The following is a 17,351-nucleotide window of genomic DNA, read 5'->3' on the forward strand; positions in this document are numbered from 1 at the left end:
TCTTTTCCCGGGCTAGCTCACCTGATTAGTCAGGATGCTAAACCATCATGATTCCAGAATAAGGCCAATTAAGGTGGTTGAGATGCTTGTTGGGTTTGGGGGGGGGGGTGAATTTTCATGGGGGTGCACAGGCTCACATACTGTCTGCGGCAGACCAGGCGAATGTACGTGTGAGCAGAGTGGGGACACGGTTACAGCCGTCATTACTCCACCCGTAAAAGGGTGAATGGTGCAGAAGAGATCTTAGGAAAACAGGTGCCTCGAGCAAAGAGAGTGAGCAGGAAATGCATGTGTCAGCACCCACTAACGTGGAGGGTTGAGGGGGGCGTGGGAAAGAGTGCACGTAAGAGCAGGGAATAAAGAATGTTGAAGACAATTGGGAAGCCATCTTACTCCAAAGTAGGCAGCCAGCAGCCAGACTTCTGGACTTTGACAGGACATTGTGTAAATCCATCTCTCTCGAGTATGAATGTTCAAAAAGCAGCCACGGTAATATAGTTTCTATCAGGCCCACAGTTCAATTGGGTCCCCACTGTGCCTTCCCCCATGACCATTGATTCTGAGATGGGTCTTCAGTCAATTAATCAACTGGTTGTCCCATTAGTTAACTGCAAGGGTGGGGTTTGAGAGCCAGAAAGGTTAATCCCTTGCTATTTAAAACTGGATTCTGGTAATGAAACTCCCTCCTCAATGATTGATTAGGGAGATTGCTAGTGTTCTGACTGAAAATGTTTGTGTTAGTTTGAACATTGGAAGTATATTCTGTTTTGTATTCATGTTCCAAAGTTTGCTGATTCCCATTTCCTGCTTACATCGTGAAAATCCAGACCTGGGTGTCACATTCTGATTCTGATGAATGTCACTGACATTTAATTGAGATAGGTAAGAGGACACTTAAAAAGCTTTTTGAAGTAGAATTTATTTCACAAGTCTGTTACTTTTTGAGATTGGAACTGATGGGGTGGATAAGGGGGAACCAGTGGATGCAATATATTTGGATTTTCATGAAAAGATTGTGATAGTGTCTGATAACTTCTGTGGTGCTCTAATAGTGCTCAGAACCTAATATCAGCATGGCTTAGGGATTTTGCTTAATGGTCAAAAAAAAAGGTGTAATTGGGTAATTTTCTATAGGTTTTAACTAACGGAATACTGCAAGATCGTAGCTATTTTCTTTGCATATTTTGGTGAGAAGTTGAGTAATTTTTCCCAGGTTTGCTGCTGGTACAGACGTGTGGGTAAGAGTACTTGGGCTCTAAAGGAATATTGACAGGTGAAGCAAGTGGACAAGAATGAAGTAGTGGTAATGTAATAAGTTGGAGAGTGATCCAGAGGGACCTGTGCCCTTGTACACAAATTACAAAGTTAACAGAATCATAGATTACAGCACAGACCCATTACGTTTTGCCAGATCAACTTAGTTTGTCCCACTCCCCTGCTCTTTCTCTGGAGCTCTGCAACTTGTTTTCAAATGTTCATCCACCACCCTTTTGAAAGACCCAATTGTATCACCACACTCAGGTACTACATTCCAGACTGCTTGCTGCAAACTGTTTCGTCATCTTGCTATTTTTTGTCCATCATCCTAAATCGCTGTCCTCTGATCCATGACCTTTTCCACTAATGGAAGCACTCACTCTCTATGTACTCTGTCCAGATCCCCTTGTGGTTGTGAGTACCTCGATCAAGTTTCATCTTGACCTTCTCTTAAGTAATATGATCCTGGCCTCTCTAATCAAGCCATGTAATTGAAGTCCCTTGTCCCTGGAATCATTCTCAAATGTTTTCTGCACCTTCACAATCCTTCCAAAAGTGCAGTGCTCAACTAGATGCAATAGTCCATGTGAGGCTGAACCAGAGTTTTATAAATTTGTCATAACATCCTTGCTTTTATACTCTTTATAAAGCCCAGTTAGCCTATTTAACCACTTTCTTAACCTGTCTCAATGGTTTGTGCATAAACACCCCCAGGTCTTTGTTCTGGGGCCATTTAGAATTGTCCCTTAATTGCTGCTCCTCATCCTGCCTAAGAAGGCTTACTTCACATTTCTCTGTATTTAATTTCATCTGCCATCTCTCACCCTCTCCCTCCTGTCTATGTCTCTTCAAGTCTATCACTATCCTTTTAACAGTTAATGATACTGCCAAGTTATCTATCATGTGCAAATGTTGAAAACGTGCTTTGTGCATCCAATTGTAGGTCATTGATATATACATCATCAAGACAAAGTGATCCTAGTACTATCCCCTGGGGAATTCCACTGCACGACTTTCTGCCCAGTTCAGAAAACTGTTCATTTTTCAGTTTCCTATCACTAAACCAAGTTTGTTGCCACCATTCCTTTTATTTCAATGGCTATGTTGGCATGTTTATTATGTGACATTTCATCAAGCCTTTTGGAAGTCTACATTACCCTCATCATCCATCAGTTACCTCAAAAATAAAACTCCAAGTTAGACATAATTTGCCTCAAATCTGCATTGGTTTTCTTTGATATTTGTCTAAGTAACTGTTAATTATGTTCCAGATTATCATCTAAAAGCTTTCTTGTTATCAAGGTTAAACTACCTATGCTGTAATTGCTGGGTTTACCCGTATGCCCTTTTTGAGCAAGGGTGTAATATGTGAAACTCTCCAGTCATCTGGTCATATTCTTGAAGCGAAGGAAGACTATGGCCAGTGCCTCAAATTTCCACCCTTACTTTCCTCAGCATTTTCAAATCCTGCTGATTTATCAACTAATTGTCATCTTTCGTCTTTCTTAGCACCTGCAAAAGAGTATGTTAGCCTCTATTACAAAGGGATTGGGGTACACGAAATCTTGCTGCAAGTACATAGTACGCCAGGTGTAGTCTCACCCAGGTCCTATGTGCAGTTTTGAGTACTTCCCTTAGGAAACAAAAGATTCACTGGACTGGCAGCTGGCTTGAGGGGATTGTCACGTGTGACTGACCAGATGAGGTCAACGTTCCTGAGAGTTTAGGATAATGCTCTATGCCAGTGGGCTGCAGATGGTCAAAAAATTTGGACACCAATGACTACAAAAATTGTGCAAGAGGGTGCAGTTAGGATCAGCCAGCATATTGAATAGTAGGATAAGTCCTTGATTTTTGATTTAGGTGTAGATCAATGTCAGAGCTCAAAATGGTGAAATGATTGACAGTGCTTCAGATATGATGACCCTGTGTCAGAAGTGCAGGTGGAAGATCTGTATCTCAAACATTAAGCCATTCATCCTTTCTCAGTTGGAGTTTTTAAGCATTGGTTGATGAATTCTCAATTGTGCTAGCAATGGAAGAAATGCATGAAAGCATGGCCTTGAGTAATTTGTAACAGGGATTGCTCCCAGCAGTAACTTTCCAACTGATTCTACTGTGTTAGAAAAATGCATAAGGGCACCAAACCTGATATGAAAACAGGAATGAAATACTGCAATCTGGAGAGAAAGTTTCAGGTCATTTAGAACATTATCAATTGGAAAAAGTGAGATTGGAGACAGGCTGGTAATTATGGAGAACAAAGTCTTGTATGATGGGAGGTTAAATGACAAGAGATGATGGTACAACTAAAAAAAGCCTAGATGAAATTGAAGTGAGAAAAGCAGGATCATTACCAATAGCTTCTATCCAAAGTCACAGATCTGAAATTGTTGAACGAGATTGAGTTTGGAATGCTGTAAAGTGCTTAGAGAAATAGTGCTGTTTTAAGATTCACTGGACAGTGCAGGCAGAAAGTAGAAGCTTGGAGTGTTTTAGGTCAAGAGCAGGTCAGAGAAGAAATCTTATCCTGTTAACTTTCGGAACATAGTTCTGGTTAGCTACCACTTTCCATTTGTTGACAATTGCAAAAAGGATATTGTACTGCAGTAAATCTAGTGGCATGCATAATTTTGGCACTCCTGTGAAGGTACACCAGTAGATTTCAGTTGTAGTTTTCTGTAGGGTTCATCCCAATGTTTTTTTTAAAAAGAGTCTCTGCACAATCTACACTCATTTGTCTCGTACACTGCCATTTTTTTCTTCAACCCACACCAACCCAAAATATATTCATCTCAAATTTAGACTTAAATACTACTGAGCATCAGATTTGCACTGTTGGTTGAGATCCAAGAAAACTGAAGTCTGATTATTTTCTCAATAATTCAATATGAGCTGTATTATTCTGCATATTCTGAAGTCATCCTGACTCGAAACAAAGAACCCAGCACAGGCCCTTGCCACCCATTTTAACACAGTGCCTCATTCCAATCCTCCTTCTACCTACCACTTTTGTCTACATCTTGTGGACTCCACAATAAAGGGGTGCAAACATTGGCTCTATTCTCTCTTCACAGATCCTGTCAGACCTGAGATTTTCCAGCATTTTTTAAATTTGATTTCAGCATCTACAGTAACTTCAGTATGGTTTCTCCCTAGCAAAACTGTGGGAGGTTGGTAAGAGTCCTGCACTGCTCTGAATTGCCACCAAGAAATGATTTTCCAGATAACATTTAGCAGTAATGTTTCACTCATGGTTTCTTAATTGCCTTAAGTTTTGTAAAAGTTGGCACAGTGGCTAGCACTGCTGCCCCAGCGCTTGAGACCTGGGTTCAATTCCCAGCTTGCGTCACTGTGCGGAGTCGACATGATCTCCCTGCATCTGCTTGGACTTCCTCCAGGTGCTCTAGTTTCCTCCCAGTCCGAAAGACATGCTGGTTCGGTGCATTGGCTATGTTAAATTCTCCCTCTGTCCCCAAACAGGTACGAAGTGTGGTGACTAGGGGATTTTCAGAGTAACTTCATTGCAGTGTTAATGTAAGCATACATGTGACACTAAAAAACTAAACTTAAAGATCAAACATTGAATTGAGAGATTAATGGTGAATTTATTTACTTTAACAATTTGTAATTGCAAGCCTTTGATCAAAACTACCAACTCTAGTTCCTATTATTGAATGAACATGGGTCAGTACAACACAAATAAAGTAGTTGTTCCATGTATGGTGAATTAACAGGGAAACTAAAATTGAAATTCTTGAACTCAAACAAATGTTCATACTTAATACACAGATGGTACATTATAAAAGTCAAAAACAATAAATACCTGCATTTTAAGCTGCAGAAATAAATAAGCGTTTTTGGAATTGTTAGCAACACTTATGGCAGATTTTCAATTAGTTCATTTCATACCCAGGACACCAATTCAAAATGGAATATACATTCCAGAGTCAAAGATAAAATAATTCTATACTATAAAGACAGAACTAAATACCAGGCTCATTTATATACAACTTTCACTTTTTAAAAACTCTTCCATTAAAAATTGTTTTGAAATGTCATTACATTGGATCAATTTAGAGTAGCACGGTGGGTTTTGTTTTTAAAAAACAGCTGATTCTAGGACTTTAAGTTTTCTTTGTGCTCAGGATTTATCTTCAATTGCACCTGGAACATGCATGAAAAATAAATCTTGGAAAGAAAACTTTAACTGTTTAAATTAATGTTAGTGGCTATCATTTCATGTGAATGGATGACAAAAGTTAAGAGTAACAACAAAATATGGAAAATTAGTTACTCCTGGTACTTAGTTCAAACATTTCAAGTATTTCCAATGCATCAGCCTAACAATTACTGCTGATAGTGGTAGGTGTGACATTCCCAGATCCATTATTTCAATAGACTTATTAATTTTATTGGGGACAATATAACACCACATAGAAATGGTTTCTCTGCTAACTGACTCCCAGACTTTGGTAACATTTTGGGCCCAAAAAGTTTTAATTCAAATACTGTAAATACAAGTTTTTGAAAAGTTGCTGCACAAGTTACAATGGTTAGTACCTTCAGCGTCCAAAACGACTTCCTCAATCATATTAACTGCAATTTAACAATATCGACAAGTTTTCCCCAAAAGAACAGGATTACTGAGGCATTTAAAAAGACATGCTGGGAAGTAGTGAAAAAATTAAGTAGTGAAAAGAATTAAGAGGGGAATGTTGTGGCAAAGAATTGATCATGGCCTTTCACACCTCTTGAATCTGGATTCAAATCCAGCCATTCCTACTAGATGAAGGTGTCCTCTGGATGCTGATCATAAGAATCTTATGTAAGAGGAAGTTGAATTAATTTCAGCACAAAACGGTGCTTAATTTGGCATCTAGACCACAGGGAAATGGGAAATAAATAGGTGGGCAAGGGAGCTACAGTGGAAATTGATCCATTATGGATCAAAGACCCAAAACTTAACAGCACGATGGATGTTCCTGCACCAGCAGTGGCTCACCACCACCCTCCCAAAAGCATTTAGGGATAGTTAACAAATGCTGTCCTGGCCTGTAATGTTCCTCTCCCCTGGTGGCGTAAGAATAAAATAATTCTACCACCACCTTGATAAGCACAAAATTAGAATCAAAACGTTTACAACAAATTGCATATTTGGTTAGAGCCACTTAATAAAAGAAATTACTAACTGCTCAATGTAGTACTTTTCAACAATATTATTAACTGCAGTCTAATAATTTTGGTTAACATTTGTCTACACTTGGATAGTTCTGACAATACTTGTGCATTCATACTTAGCCCAACAATAGTTGGAGAATGGTTAGTGTAGTGGGTCTTCCTTTCTCCTTTGGTCAGTTGCAGTATGAGGGATTAAATGCAGGTTAACTAATAACTCAGCATGCAAAATCACAATTTAACAAGACTGGCCCTTGGTTTATTTCTGAAATAAAATGCAAAGCACACCATGCATTAAGGATTGATTTGAAAATAACCACACAATGAGATAAACTAATCAAAGCCCTGCCAAGAAGTGTGTGCAAATGCTTTGAAGAATCTCCTTAAATCTTTGCTGGCATTTCAATCTGGGGTTGCAAAAAAAATACTTAATTGCACATGAGCACAGTGGAGCTTTTATCAACAACCCTGGTCCAAGGGGACGCCTGCCTTCAAAATATTCATATGATGGCATCATTGGTCCAAGGGAGAGGAGGGGAGATTCAGTATCAACTAAATCTCTCTCTTTTACTAACAGTTTGAAATGAGTCAACATGCATCAAGTTGACCCAGAAAGCTAAATTCACAAACAAGTGACAAATGATCTGAAGGGTAGTGGAACGATGGCAAGCGGTTAGGGCCAATCTGTTCCTCTGTGGGCAAATTCAGCAATCTATTCACACAAAATGCATGTTGGGAATACCAAATGTAATCCAACGTATGGCAGCTCTCGCCCGAGGGCCGTATTTTCCACGTTGTGAAGGGAGGTTCCGACTGTCCATCCTCACTCAGTAACTTGTAAGCACTGTTCAGATTTAAACTGGATTTAGTAAACTGTTTGTAAACATCTTCAGTGGGCTCTGCATTGAAGTCTCCGCACACAATAAGGGGAATACCAGCACCAGTGATGTTTTCTAGATTTTGAAGCAGATCGCAGCCTTGTGATGAACGGAACCGCTCCCAACCACTACAGGCTTTCAGGTGTGTTACAGCAACGCAAAACATCCTGCTGGTTTCAATACACCGGAGGGTTTGGGCAATAGCTACTTGATTGGTCTGCAGCATACTGGCTGCTAGTCTAATTGTGGCACTATCAATCAATTCAAACCTCTCCCGCAGAAAAAACAAAGCACATCCATCTGGTCCATTGTTATGTTCCACATCCAAGCAAGGAGATGATGGCTTAGGAAAGAAGGTTGAATGATAGCCTAACCCACTGAGAATTGGCTGGAAGGTATCAAAGTAATGGTCCACTTCTTGCAGACACAAGATATCTGGGTGGTATGTCAGAATCTCCTCCAAGATAAGGTATTTACGTTCTGACCAGTTCAGAGCTTCCCTTGGACACTTTATAAAATTGTCCTTCCATTCTCCAAGAGCTGCATCAAAATGAGAGAAGAGTTGAAATCAAAATTACAAGTTAAATCTACGTTAAAAAATCAAATTACAATCTAGAGAGAAATAGCACAACACATGCAATTTACATTAAGGACAAAGCATAATTCAGATGCTATAAAATACACTGTCCTGTTACAGTTCAAAACTCCATTCACTAGTATCAGAGCCATACCAAGGGGAAGATCTCTCAATTGACCTGTGCTACCACGCTGCAGAAAAAGCAATTTGCGTGTTTAACCAAAGAGGCACCTCACCCACGTTCTGACTCCAGCACTAAGTTTAAGTGAATTGGACACCTTTATTGGGCTCATATATACATTCCCTTTCAAAGTAGAGCATGAATCCTGGCAGCAAGTCCAGGTTATTTCACTGCAACAGTGAAAAGCTCATCGGATATTTATGACTCAAGCTTAAATTGCATTGAACTACAACCCTGTGGAAAAACTGTACAGATAATTTAAGAATTGCATCTTTTTGAACATGGTAAGATTCTGTGCATGCCTCATCAAGGGATTATTTATCAATGTGAGACACACAAATTATACCATAGGATTTCCTTTATTCATTCACATGGGACGAGTGGCACTGACAAAGCCAGTGTTTGTTGTCCATTCTGAACTGCCCGCTGGGTCATTTAGGAGTATAATTAGTTAAGATCAACCACTTTACTGAGTCTGAAGTTGCACGTTGGCCAGTCTAGGTAAGGGCTACAGATTTCCTTGCCCTGAAATGAGCATTAGTGAACCAGATGGGTTTTCACAACAATAGATGACAGTTGTCACAGTCACCTTTACTGAGAATAGTTTTCAATTCAAGATTTATTAATTGAATTTAAATTCCACCACCAGTCTCCAGAGAATTAGTTTAGACTTCTGGATTACCAGTCCAATGGCATTACCATTACAGCAATATCACCTGAGGGCATTTTTACAGAGGTTTCTAGAGATCTAAAACAGCTCTGCTGTTCTGTTGAACTATATACTGTTTGTAAACAGCCACTTATACACTCCTGAACAAGATGTGAACACAGGTTTGAGCTCAGCAGTGAAACCTAAATGCTCAGATAACTTGTCGGCTACCACTTTCTGGATCCAGGGGGTTAGGGTCGGCTTCAAGAACTGGACATCTGTTCATGCTAATTTAGTTGGACAGAGTTGGGTTGTTACTGTTTACATCTGCATCTTTGAATTGAAAGAGGAAAACTAAACCTAAAATAAAATCACCATGCAGTGTCCCTGCTGGAAAACCTGAGTGTCAGGCAACAACTGGGTCAGATATGGTCTGTGGTACCCAGTGTTGGTAAATAACATTGCCTGGGTTCAAACATTTCCGTTAACCATTCAGGCAAGTGACTGGAGTGCTGAGATTGAATATGGAACAGTATTCCTACAAGACATAACATCTTCAGGTGAGTTATAATTTAACAGGCTTATCATACTAAAATTTCACTATATTTCCATTTGAATTCACCACTATAGTGCAACTGGTTTAGTACTAAAAATGACAAACCTTGTGCTAGAATGTTCCATTGCAGGACTTTGATTGGACGAGAGTCATTGGCAAGATTACTTTTCTTTAGATACAAAAAATCTCGCTGGAGTCTGGGTGGACGGTTTTCAAGGACCTTCTGGCATTCTTTAAGGAGATCTTTGGGGTCTGTTGGATCGATGGGTTCCAAGTCTGTCTCTACACCATACTCCTGTGGCTGTGGTATTCTGTTATCGGTTAAAGTTGGAGCCAGAGCACTGTACAATCTGTTGGTACTGGTTCCCATGGAACACACTAAAGGGGAAAGGAAAGGTACAGAAATTAGATACCCCAGATATCCAATGTTGGGTAAGCAGTATGGAATATGGAATGCAATTCAGTGAAAATAAAAAAAAGTGCAAATTTAACATGTTCGACTAGAGCTTTAGCACACTTTCCAGAGACCAGCAGATCACATCTTCAAACTTGCGTATCGGTATTCGTACTCTTGAAGGCACAGACTGACATTGGGATTTCCTACAGGGCAACTCACCTCTATGTTCTGGTGTCAGACAGTTATTGAAGCTTCAACTTACATTACATGTGCACTGGGTACCAGTCAGGAGGGGGTTACAGACAGATTTTCCCTTTTTTGCCCCTGGTCAATTTTAGCATCCATCATGTTGTTAAAATTTACTAACACCTAACTGCTTGCTCTGTTGCAGTTTTTCTATTATTTTCTGCTGCTTTTAATGTAGCCTGATCCTCAAAAGGAAAATTAACTTAAACAGGGTAACCACATTAAAAATAGCTTTACATTGCACTTCTCTCAATGTTTGCAGCACCACACCACTCTGCCAGTCATCTTCAACCTGTACTACTGGGCAGCACAGAATGCATTAGTGTTGAGACTTCCTCCAATGATTCATTTGAAAAATGCCACATAGTAAAGTACTGAACCATGCAGAGCACAGTAGTCCTCCATTCAATTAGAGGTCTGCAGATAGTCAACCTCACCTCGGATATTGCCATCACCAAATGTGGAACAAAGAAAAAGGAAAAGGAAAATTATAGTATAGAGAATCAGTCCTTGTTGAGGAATTAATTTTCCTGAAGGGATTAAGCTGAAGACCATCCTGTCGAGAATGACACAGCGTCACAATACATACTGCACTAATTGGCCAAGTTCCCATCTTCACCAGCCACCTCTAAATTTGAGAAGATTAAATATGGCGTTAACTCCCAGTCTAAACATGGAGATGTAAATGTTCTCTCTGCCAACTCTAAGGAACTTCATAATTAGTGCGAATACAGCATGTCAAACTGTCCATACTATTTTTCATTGGGCAGCCACAGAGAGCCTGAGAATATACCATATTGGTACTCAGTAGATTGGAGTGACAATGGAATAGAGTAAGTTTCAATCTACACCTGGCCTTGGACTGATCACAATAACAAGATGTGTAGAGCTATATCAATAACAGAATGAAGAATAGGATTTTAAAATATTCGCAAGACAATTCTTTTCATTCACACTGCCATTTCTGGTTGTCTTCAAAGCATGGAACTTGTATAGCCACTCAAAAACAAGTGTTGGTTCTGGCAGCACCAGACAATCACCACTTCAAGCTTATTCGTGTCAAGCACATGACCACACTAAGCTGATTAGATTCACAATGAAAAAAGTCACAGCGAATAATCTGGATTAAAAACAGCACAAATGAGACTAACAGCTTGGACAGCATGGAAGTGGAAGCAGCAAAAGCTCTGCACTCCATTTAACACGTCTACTGAGGACCATGATAGCAAGATGCTTCTCTTTAGGGATGTAGTGAAAGCAAGGTGTGCCCTAATACAGCTTTTCAAATTAGGCTGACCGACTACTGCAGTTGTCAAGAAGCTGTGAATAGTCCTTTACACTTTGGATAATAAGCCTTTGCATTTGATGGCAAAATAAGGAACAAAACCTTCACTAACACACACTAAGTTTGGCATTACTGTACTCAAGTGTCAACTCTCAAAATGTTTATGTAGAAACAATGAGATGGATCAAAAGCATATACTGCACCACATATAAAGTGGACAGTGGTATGAAGGGCAGCAAATCAATCCAACAGTTAGTGACATTACACTACCACTGGTTACAGTTTGATAAGATTATCCTATAGCATTCAGAAATACATGGGCATTTATCAAGGACAGCCAGTATGGATGTTAGAGTCAGAATCACACAGGAGACAGTGACTCAGTCCCTGAAGTCCATACCAGCTCCCTGGAGTGCAGTCCAGTGAACCAATCCATGGTAAAAAAGTTAAAAGTTTGTAAAGTTAACAGGATGTTTGAGATGGTCAATTCACTGGAAAACTGAAATAGAGAAGTGCATTAAATGGATTTGCAGAAAGTGCCTTACAAAGACATGAGTAAAATTCAGGTGCATAGTATTAGGAAATGTGGCAGCATAGATAGGAAGTTGGCCTGTCGGATACAAAGTTGAGGTAACTGGGTGCCACCTTGGATGAGGTTGATGTTCACAGAAGTCAGCACTGGCTGCACTTTTCTTCCTGATGTATGTAAATGATTTAGACTGGAATATAAGGGAACATAATCTCAATGTGCTGACAACACAGAGGTTTTGACAAAGACTGTAAAGACAAGCTTGCAGAATGGGCAAAAAAGACATTCAAATGAACATAAATATGAGGTTATACATTTTGACAGAATGTAAGAGTATATGCTGAATAGAGATATAAATGTACAGGCCTGCAAACTGGACTCTACTGTGCCTGACTTTCCAGTGAAGAGATAAAAAGCATTAATTTCTCAATGGGATCTTCTGTGTCCCCACATAATATGTTCCGTTTTCATATTTGGTTGCGTTAGGTTGACATTTTGCATGTGTTAATGGTAGGCCTAGGACATGTTTCAGGATCTGAACAGAACCCTGTGATGATAGGGGGTAGTTGGAGTAGTTTCAAACTGCTCAACACTCAGCTAGCAAAGACATTATGGGCTGAATAACTACCTGAGCTGTAAACATCTTTGATTCAATGGGAGTCCTGCTCACATGCTGTCTTATATAGTTTGAGTACTGTAGTTTGCAATGCCCCTTCTGTTGCACATCCAGGACGGTCAAATTCAGCATCAAACAGCAGCTAAATCTGGGATCTTCCATCTATATAGCTGATTACACCATGTGATCGGTTGAGACACCAAATCCAACAGGGAGCCACATTTTCATTTAGCTTAGAAATTTATGCATGTGCAAAACTATTTATGACCAGACTTATCTTTCTGTACGTGAATTTGGAAGAGTTCCATTTTATTTTAGTTATTCAAATTTTTGAATGTTGTAAAATTCATTGCAGAGCATAGGGTCAGTTGGGCATATTACAAATTGTATTTTCTGTAACAGTTATCTTGGTACCAGAACCTTGTGGAGATGCAAAATGTCAATATTGAAAAAAAAACATCGTGCTTTTTAACCAGCCTGTTCTTGCTTCTAATTTTTTTTTAAAATCAGATGCTGCAAGTTCCCACATCAAAGAAATCAACAGAACAGCAATCCTTTGGAGCTTCATTCTAGCACAGATGTCATTGCCTGTAACACATGGGGAACCATCCTTTTTTTTTTAAAAGCATCATTTTTATTGTGTCACATTTTTAAAGCTAACCCTAGAATCCTGCAATTTGGGAAAAGTTAGAATCTATTTAATTTGCATTTACCACTTAGTTTTTCTTTATTAAAAAACGCAAGCACAGACACTCCATCTATGTATTCTAATTAGCATTCAACTAAAGACAACAGATAGAGGTACTCCAATTCACATCAAGCAAATGCCATCTTAAATATAATAGGAGCTGTATAATTGCTTGAGCCATGTAAAAAATACTTCTGCAAGCTTCACAGACCCTTGGAGAAATAAAACTGTAGTATCTTGGGTCATACAAGAACTAGCACAATTGGTCCTTGGCCAACTGTATTAAGCGCAGTAAGAAAGAGCTAATGCAGGAAACTTGGCAATGCCAATTTGCTGACAGCAATGCCCCACAACAAGAGATTCATTGATGTTGTAGAGGGATAAACATTGATTAGGATAGTGGGCAAAACTTCCCACCTCTCCTTCACAATAATACAAGATCTTGTACGTCCACCTGACAGGACGAAAGAACCTCAGTTCAATGTCCAACAGAGCACTTCAAGCCATACATCAGTCCTTCAGTATTGTACTGAAGTGTCAACTTGGATTCGCTTGAATCAACCTTCAACTCAACCTTCTGACCCAAGAGCTGTGAACATTACCAGAGCTGAATATCAGGCTATCAGAAGGACACAACTTATGTTAAGCCAACTTTCCAAGTACAGGTGCTTCATCACTGGGAGATAAGGCCCGGAAAGCATGTGAACTAACCTAGATCAGATTATTAAACTGGGGTCTCCAAATCACCCATGGCCTGGAAGGAAAGTGATTTTCTCAGGTCAAGTTTCTATATTTGCTGAAATACGAGCAAGTTCTATCCAATGCTGTATCTACAAATTAAACATGTTTATGCTAACAGTAACATGGTTTTGATTAGGAAAGCTGACAGCGATTTTTTGCAATTTAGGACAGAGGTCACTACAGTGTGTCAATATTTGCAGTGATTCAAAACAGAAAAAATAGTTTAAGCATTGGCCTCAATCACTCAGGGACATCTTGGTGTCCACCTAGAGAGAAGAGGCCCAAATTAGGATTTCTAAATTTTCTAGAGTGTCAAAAAATTACGACAAAATTAAAATACATGTGAATGAATTGCCATGCATCACATCTTGTGACCTTCATTGAATCACTACAGAGCAGAAGAGGCCACTTGGCCCATCGAGTCTGCACTGATTCTGGGTATCTTATCCAGGCCCTCTCCCTACAACTGCACATATTTACTATGGCTAACCCATTTAATCTATACATCTTGGGACACTAAGGGGCAGTTTAGCATGGCCAATCCACCTAGCTTGCACATCTTTGGACTGTGGGAGGAAACAGGGGCACCTGGAGGAAACCCACACAGGCACAGGGAATATGTGCAAACTCCACACAATCACCCAAGGCTGGAATTGAACCAGCGCTAATCACTGTGCTGTTAGACTCTACCCATTTCTTATCAAAATGAAGATTTGTAATTGTCACAGAAAAATTTGTACAATCTCTAGTTCCATTTTCTTTCAAAATCTGAAACATCTAGCTAATTATGGCTAAATGTTGCATCTCCAATTTAGAGTGTTAAATCAGAATGAATTGTTTATTAACTTTAGCTCATTATCTATATAACTAGCAGCCTAAATGTTGCTACATAAAAGATCTGATCACGACAACAGCAAATTTCATTGCCAACTTCTACACCACATTCAACTCTAGTGCAACTCAAATTATTTGCAGCCCATTCCTCCTTCATGCATTGGAATGAAATATTAACTTCGATACAGGCAATTGTTCTGAAAAGTTACTGAAGAATGTGGCCAAACCCAAGTCCTTTTTTCAGTACATGTTTACACCAAATCAGACAAGTAACAAAAAAGTTCTTCGCCACTATCCTGATGTCAACCTTCAAGGATAGCTATTAGGCAGCAAGCAGGAAAGAAATAGGGTGCAAGTGTTAAAAAAACATCATCATACCCACCAGGCTGCATAGATCACCCAAAAAAATGAGCAAAGAACCTGAATGACTCAAGATGGAAGGCTTCTTGTCTGAAGATTCAGTTTCAAGGGCAGACAAACTGTACAAGGACATAGAGGAGCTGCTCCATCTAGAGGTGATTCATTGTACAGAAATCTAGATATGCTATATTAATCAGCTCATCTCAAACCTACCTCCTTCCATCTCCCCACAATAAAAAGCAAAGCCTATACTAGTACACATGACCTGGCACAAAATGCAAGTGGTAAGGGTGGTTTTGCACACGCCACTCAAAGTAATCCTGTTAATTCCGAAGTATAGCTGAATTTGGGCACGTATTGTAGGCAAATATCAATGCATTAACTATTCAATGCCTGCCAGATCAAATATTGCTAATCTAATGAGTGTAGGGAACAGACTTTCAGTTTAAGTGTCATCAGTTTCTTTGCCTCACCTGCCATCCTCACATTTACAAAGAACAAAACAGCACGGGAAACAGGCCCTTCGGCCCAACGAGCCCACGCCACCATTTTAACATTGTGAGTGCCCTCTTCTACCTATGACCTTTGTCTACGCCTACTGGGGAAGATTGAGGGTAGACTAATTTAGGGACAATTTGTTAACACCAATCAGCCTAAGAGCACATTTTTGGGGTGTGGGAGGAAACTGGAGCACCTGGAGAAAACCCACGCAAGCATGGGAAGAATGTGCAAATTCCCAAAGACACTGGCCCAAATCCATGCATCTGCACAGCAAACAGTGATAGTCACTGAGCTGTCATGTTGCCCGTCAGATGGTCCAGTTTGAGCGTACACTAACGACGTGAAACGCTAGGCAACTCTCGAAGCAACATCCAAGAGCAGCCCTCGCACGACCCACCACGTGTATGCCCCTTGTAGGGCAACAAGGTGGACCAAATCACCTGTGGATTAAAAGAAGACATCAATAAACATGCACAACTTATATACAGACATTTACAGAATCCCCAGAAGTTCAGAAGCAAGACAAATGAGCCATAAAATTTGCTAAGGAGAAAGTGTGTGATACAATGCAACAATTTCTTGCTATTTCCTTTGATTACTAACTCAGTAAGAATGTTGCACTACAACATGATACGACAGCACCTGGTGTGAACTTTATTACTACACTTCAGATCCTGACATGAACTTTATTACAATACTTTCAAATTCCTGTTTCTGCCTGTTTCCCCACATTCGGGACTTACGATGTCATTTCTGGTAAATACATGAATACAGCAGAGCTCAATAAGAATTAATAGAAACACACAACATTGCCCTCTCCCCTAAATTGAACTTTTCCAACAAGTTCAAAACAAGTTCAAAGTAGGAATTTGTTGACACTCGATCAGTGAACCTTATTCACTGGTTGCTCTCAAGGTACGTTTCATGGTTTGGACAAAATGTATGTTGGATACCATTTGCTTGCTAGGAACTTTTGAAAGAAATTGACATCCATTGTCACTTAGTTTTTTTTTTAGGAACTTCAAAACAACTAACTACTTCTAGTTTCTTGATAGTCTCCTCCAATGAAGTATATTTCATTACAGCAACCTCTGGCCACTTAGTGAGCACTGGCTATTACTAAGAACATACGTCCCCTTCAAAATTCACGCGCATCAGTAGCCAAGACTCTTCAGGCCATTCTCATGGATACAGCAATGTTTTTACCTTCACACAGGAAGAACATGTTCTAGTTTCTCTTCAATTTCCGCATCCAATTCAGGCCACCAGAAGTAACTTCTCATTATTTCCTGCATACATATGATTCTGCAATGGCCCTTAAGTAGTTTCTCTAAATCTGCTTTCTCAGTAGTGGTGGAATGATCACGCCAAGCCCCCAAAGTACTGACTCCAATCTGATGGACTAAGAGTTTCACATTAGGTGTTAATTCCAAAGTCTTACTTCATAAACTAAATCCGTTCCTTCTGAGAGCACATGACCTCTGACTGTATTTTCTCACTTGTCTAGAAGTGACAGATACGCTGTACTTATTTAAAGTAGAAGATGTTCCCACTTGAGTAGTCTGACAACTACCTGGCAGTGACCTAAAAATCCATCTGCATTACCATATAGACTTGACTGTCAGTACTTAATGGCATAATTATATGCAGACAAAAGCAATGCCCAGCTTTGAATTCTATTTCTGCTAATGGCTGAATTCCCGTGTGGGGTTCCAAAATGGTCATCAGTGGATAATGGTCCGTCAATGTAAACTCTCTCCCATACATGAACTAATAGAATTTCTTTACTCCAAAGATCCATAATCTTCCCTTTCAATGTGTACAGTTACTTTCAGCCTTGCTCAGGGTTCAAGAAGCAAAAGCTTTCTTACCTGATGG

General features: G+C 39.7%; 1 protein-coding gene across 1 annotated transcript in view; it reads right to left on the reverse strand.

Moving 5' to 3' along the window:
* Nucleotides 1-4,845: 4,845 nt before the first annotated feature.
* The window catches only part of LOC145346758 (nocturnin-like), a 29,007-nt gene continuing 16,501 nt past the window's right edge, over nt 4,846-17,351 (reverse strand). The window contains exons 2-3 of the mRNA XM_080194454.1: nt 9,382-9,654; nt 4,846-7,853 (exon numbers count right to left, since the gene is read on the reverse strand). Of these exons, the coding sequence (XP_080050580.1) occupies nt 7,024-7,853; nt 9,382-9,654 (1,103 nt within the window). The 3' untranslated portion in view covers nt 4,846-7,023. The remainder of the gene's footprint in view (nt 7,854-9,381; nt 9,655-17,351) is intronic.

Source organism: Carcharhinus amblyrhynchos, chromosome 1 (genome assembly GCF_965287045.1).
Source record: "Carcharhinus amblyrhynchos chromosome 1, sCarAmb.v2.hapA, whole genome shotgun sequence".
In the NCBI taxonomy this organism is placed as follows: domain Eukaryota; kingdom Metazoa; phylum Chordata; class Chondrichthyes; order Carcharhiniformes; family Carcharhinidae; genus Carcharhinus; species Carcharhinus amblyrhynchos.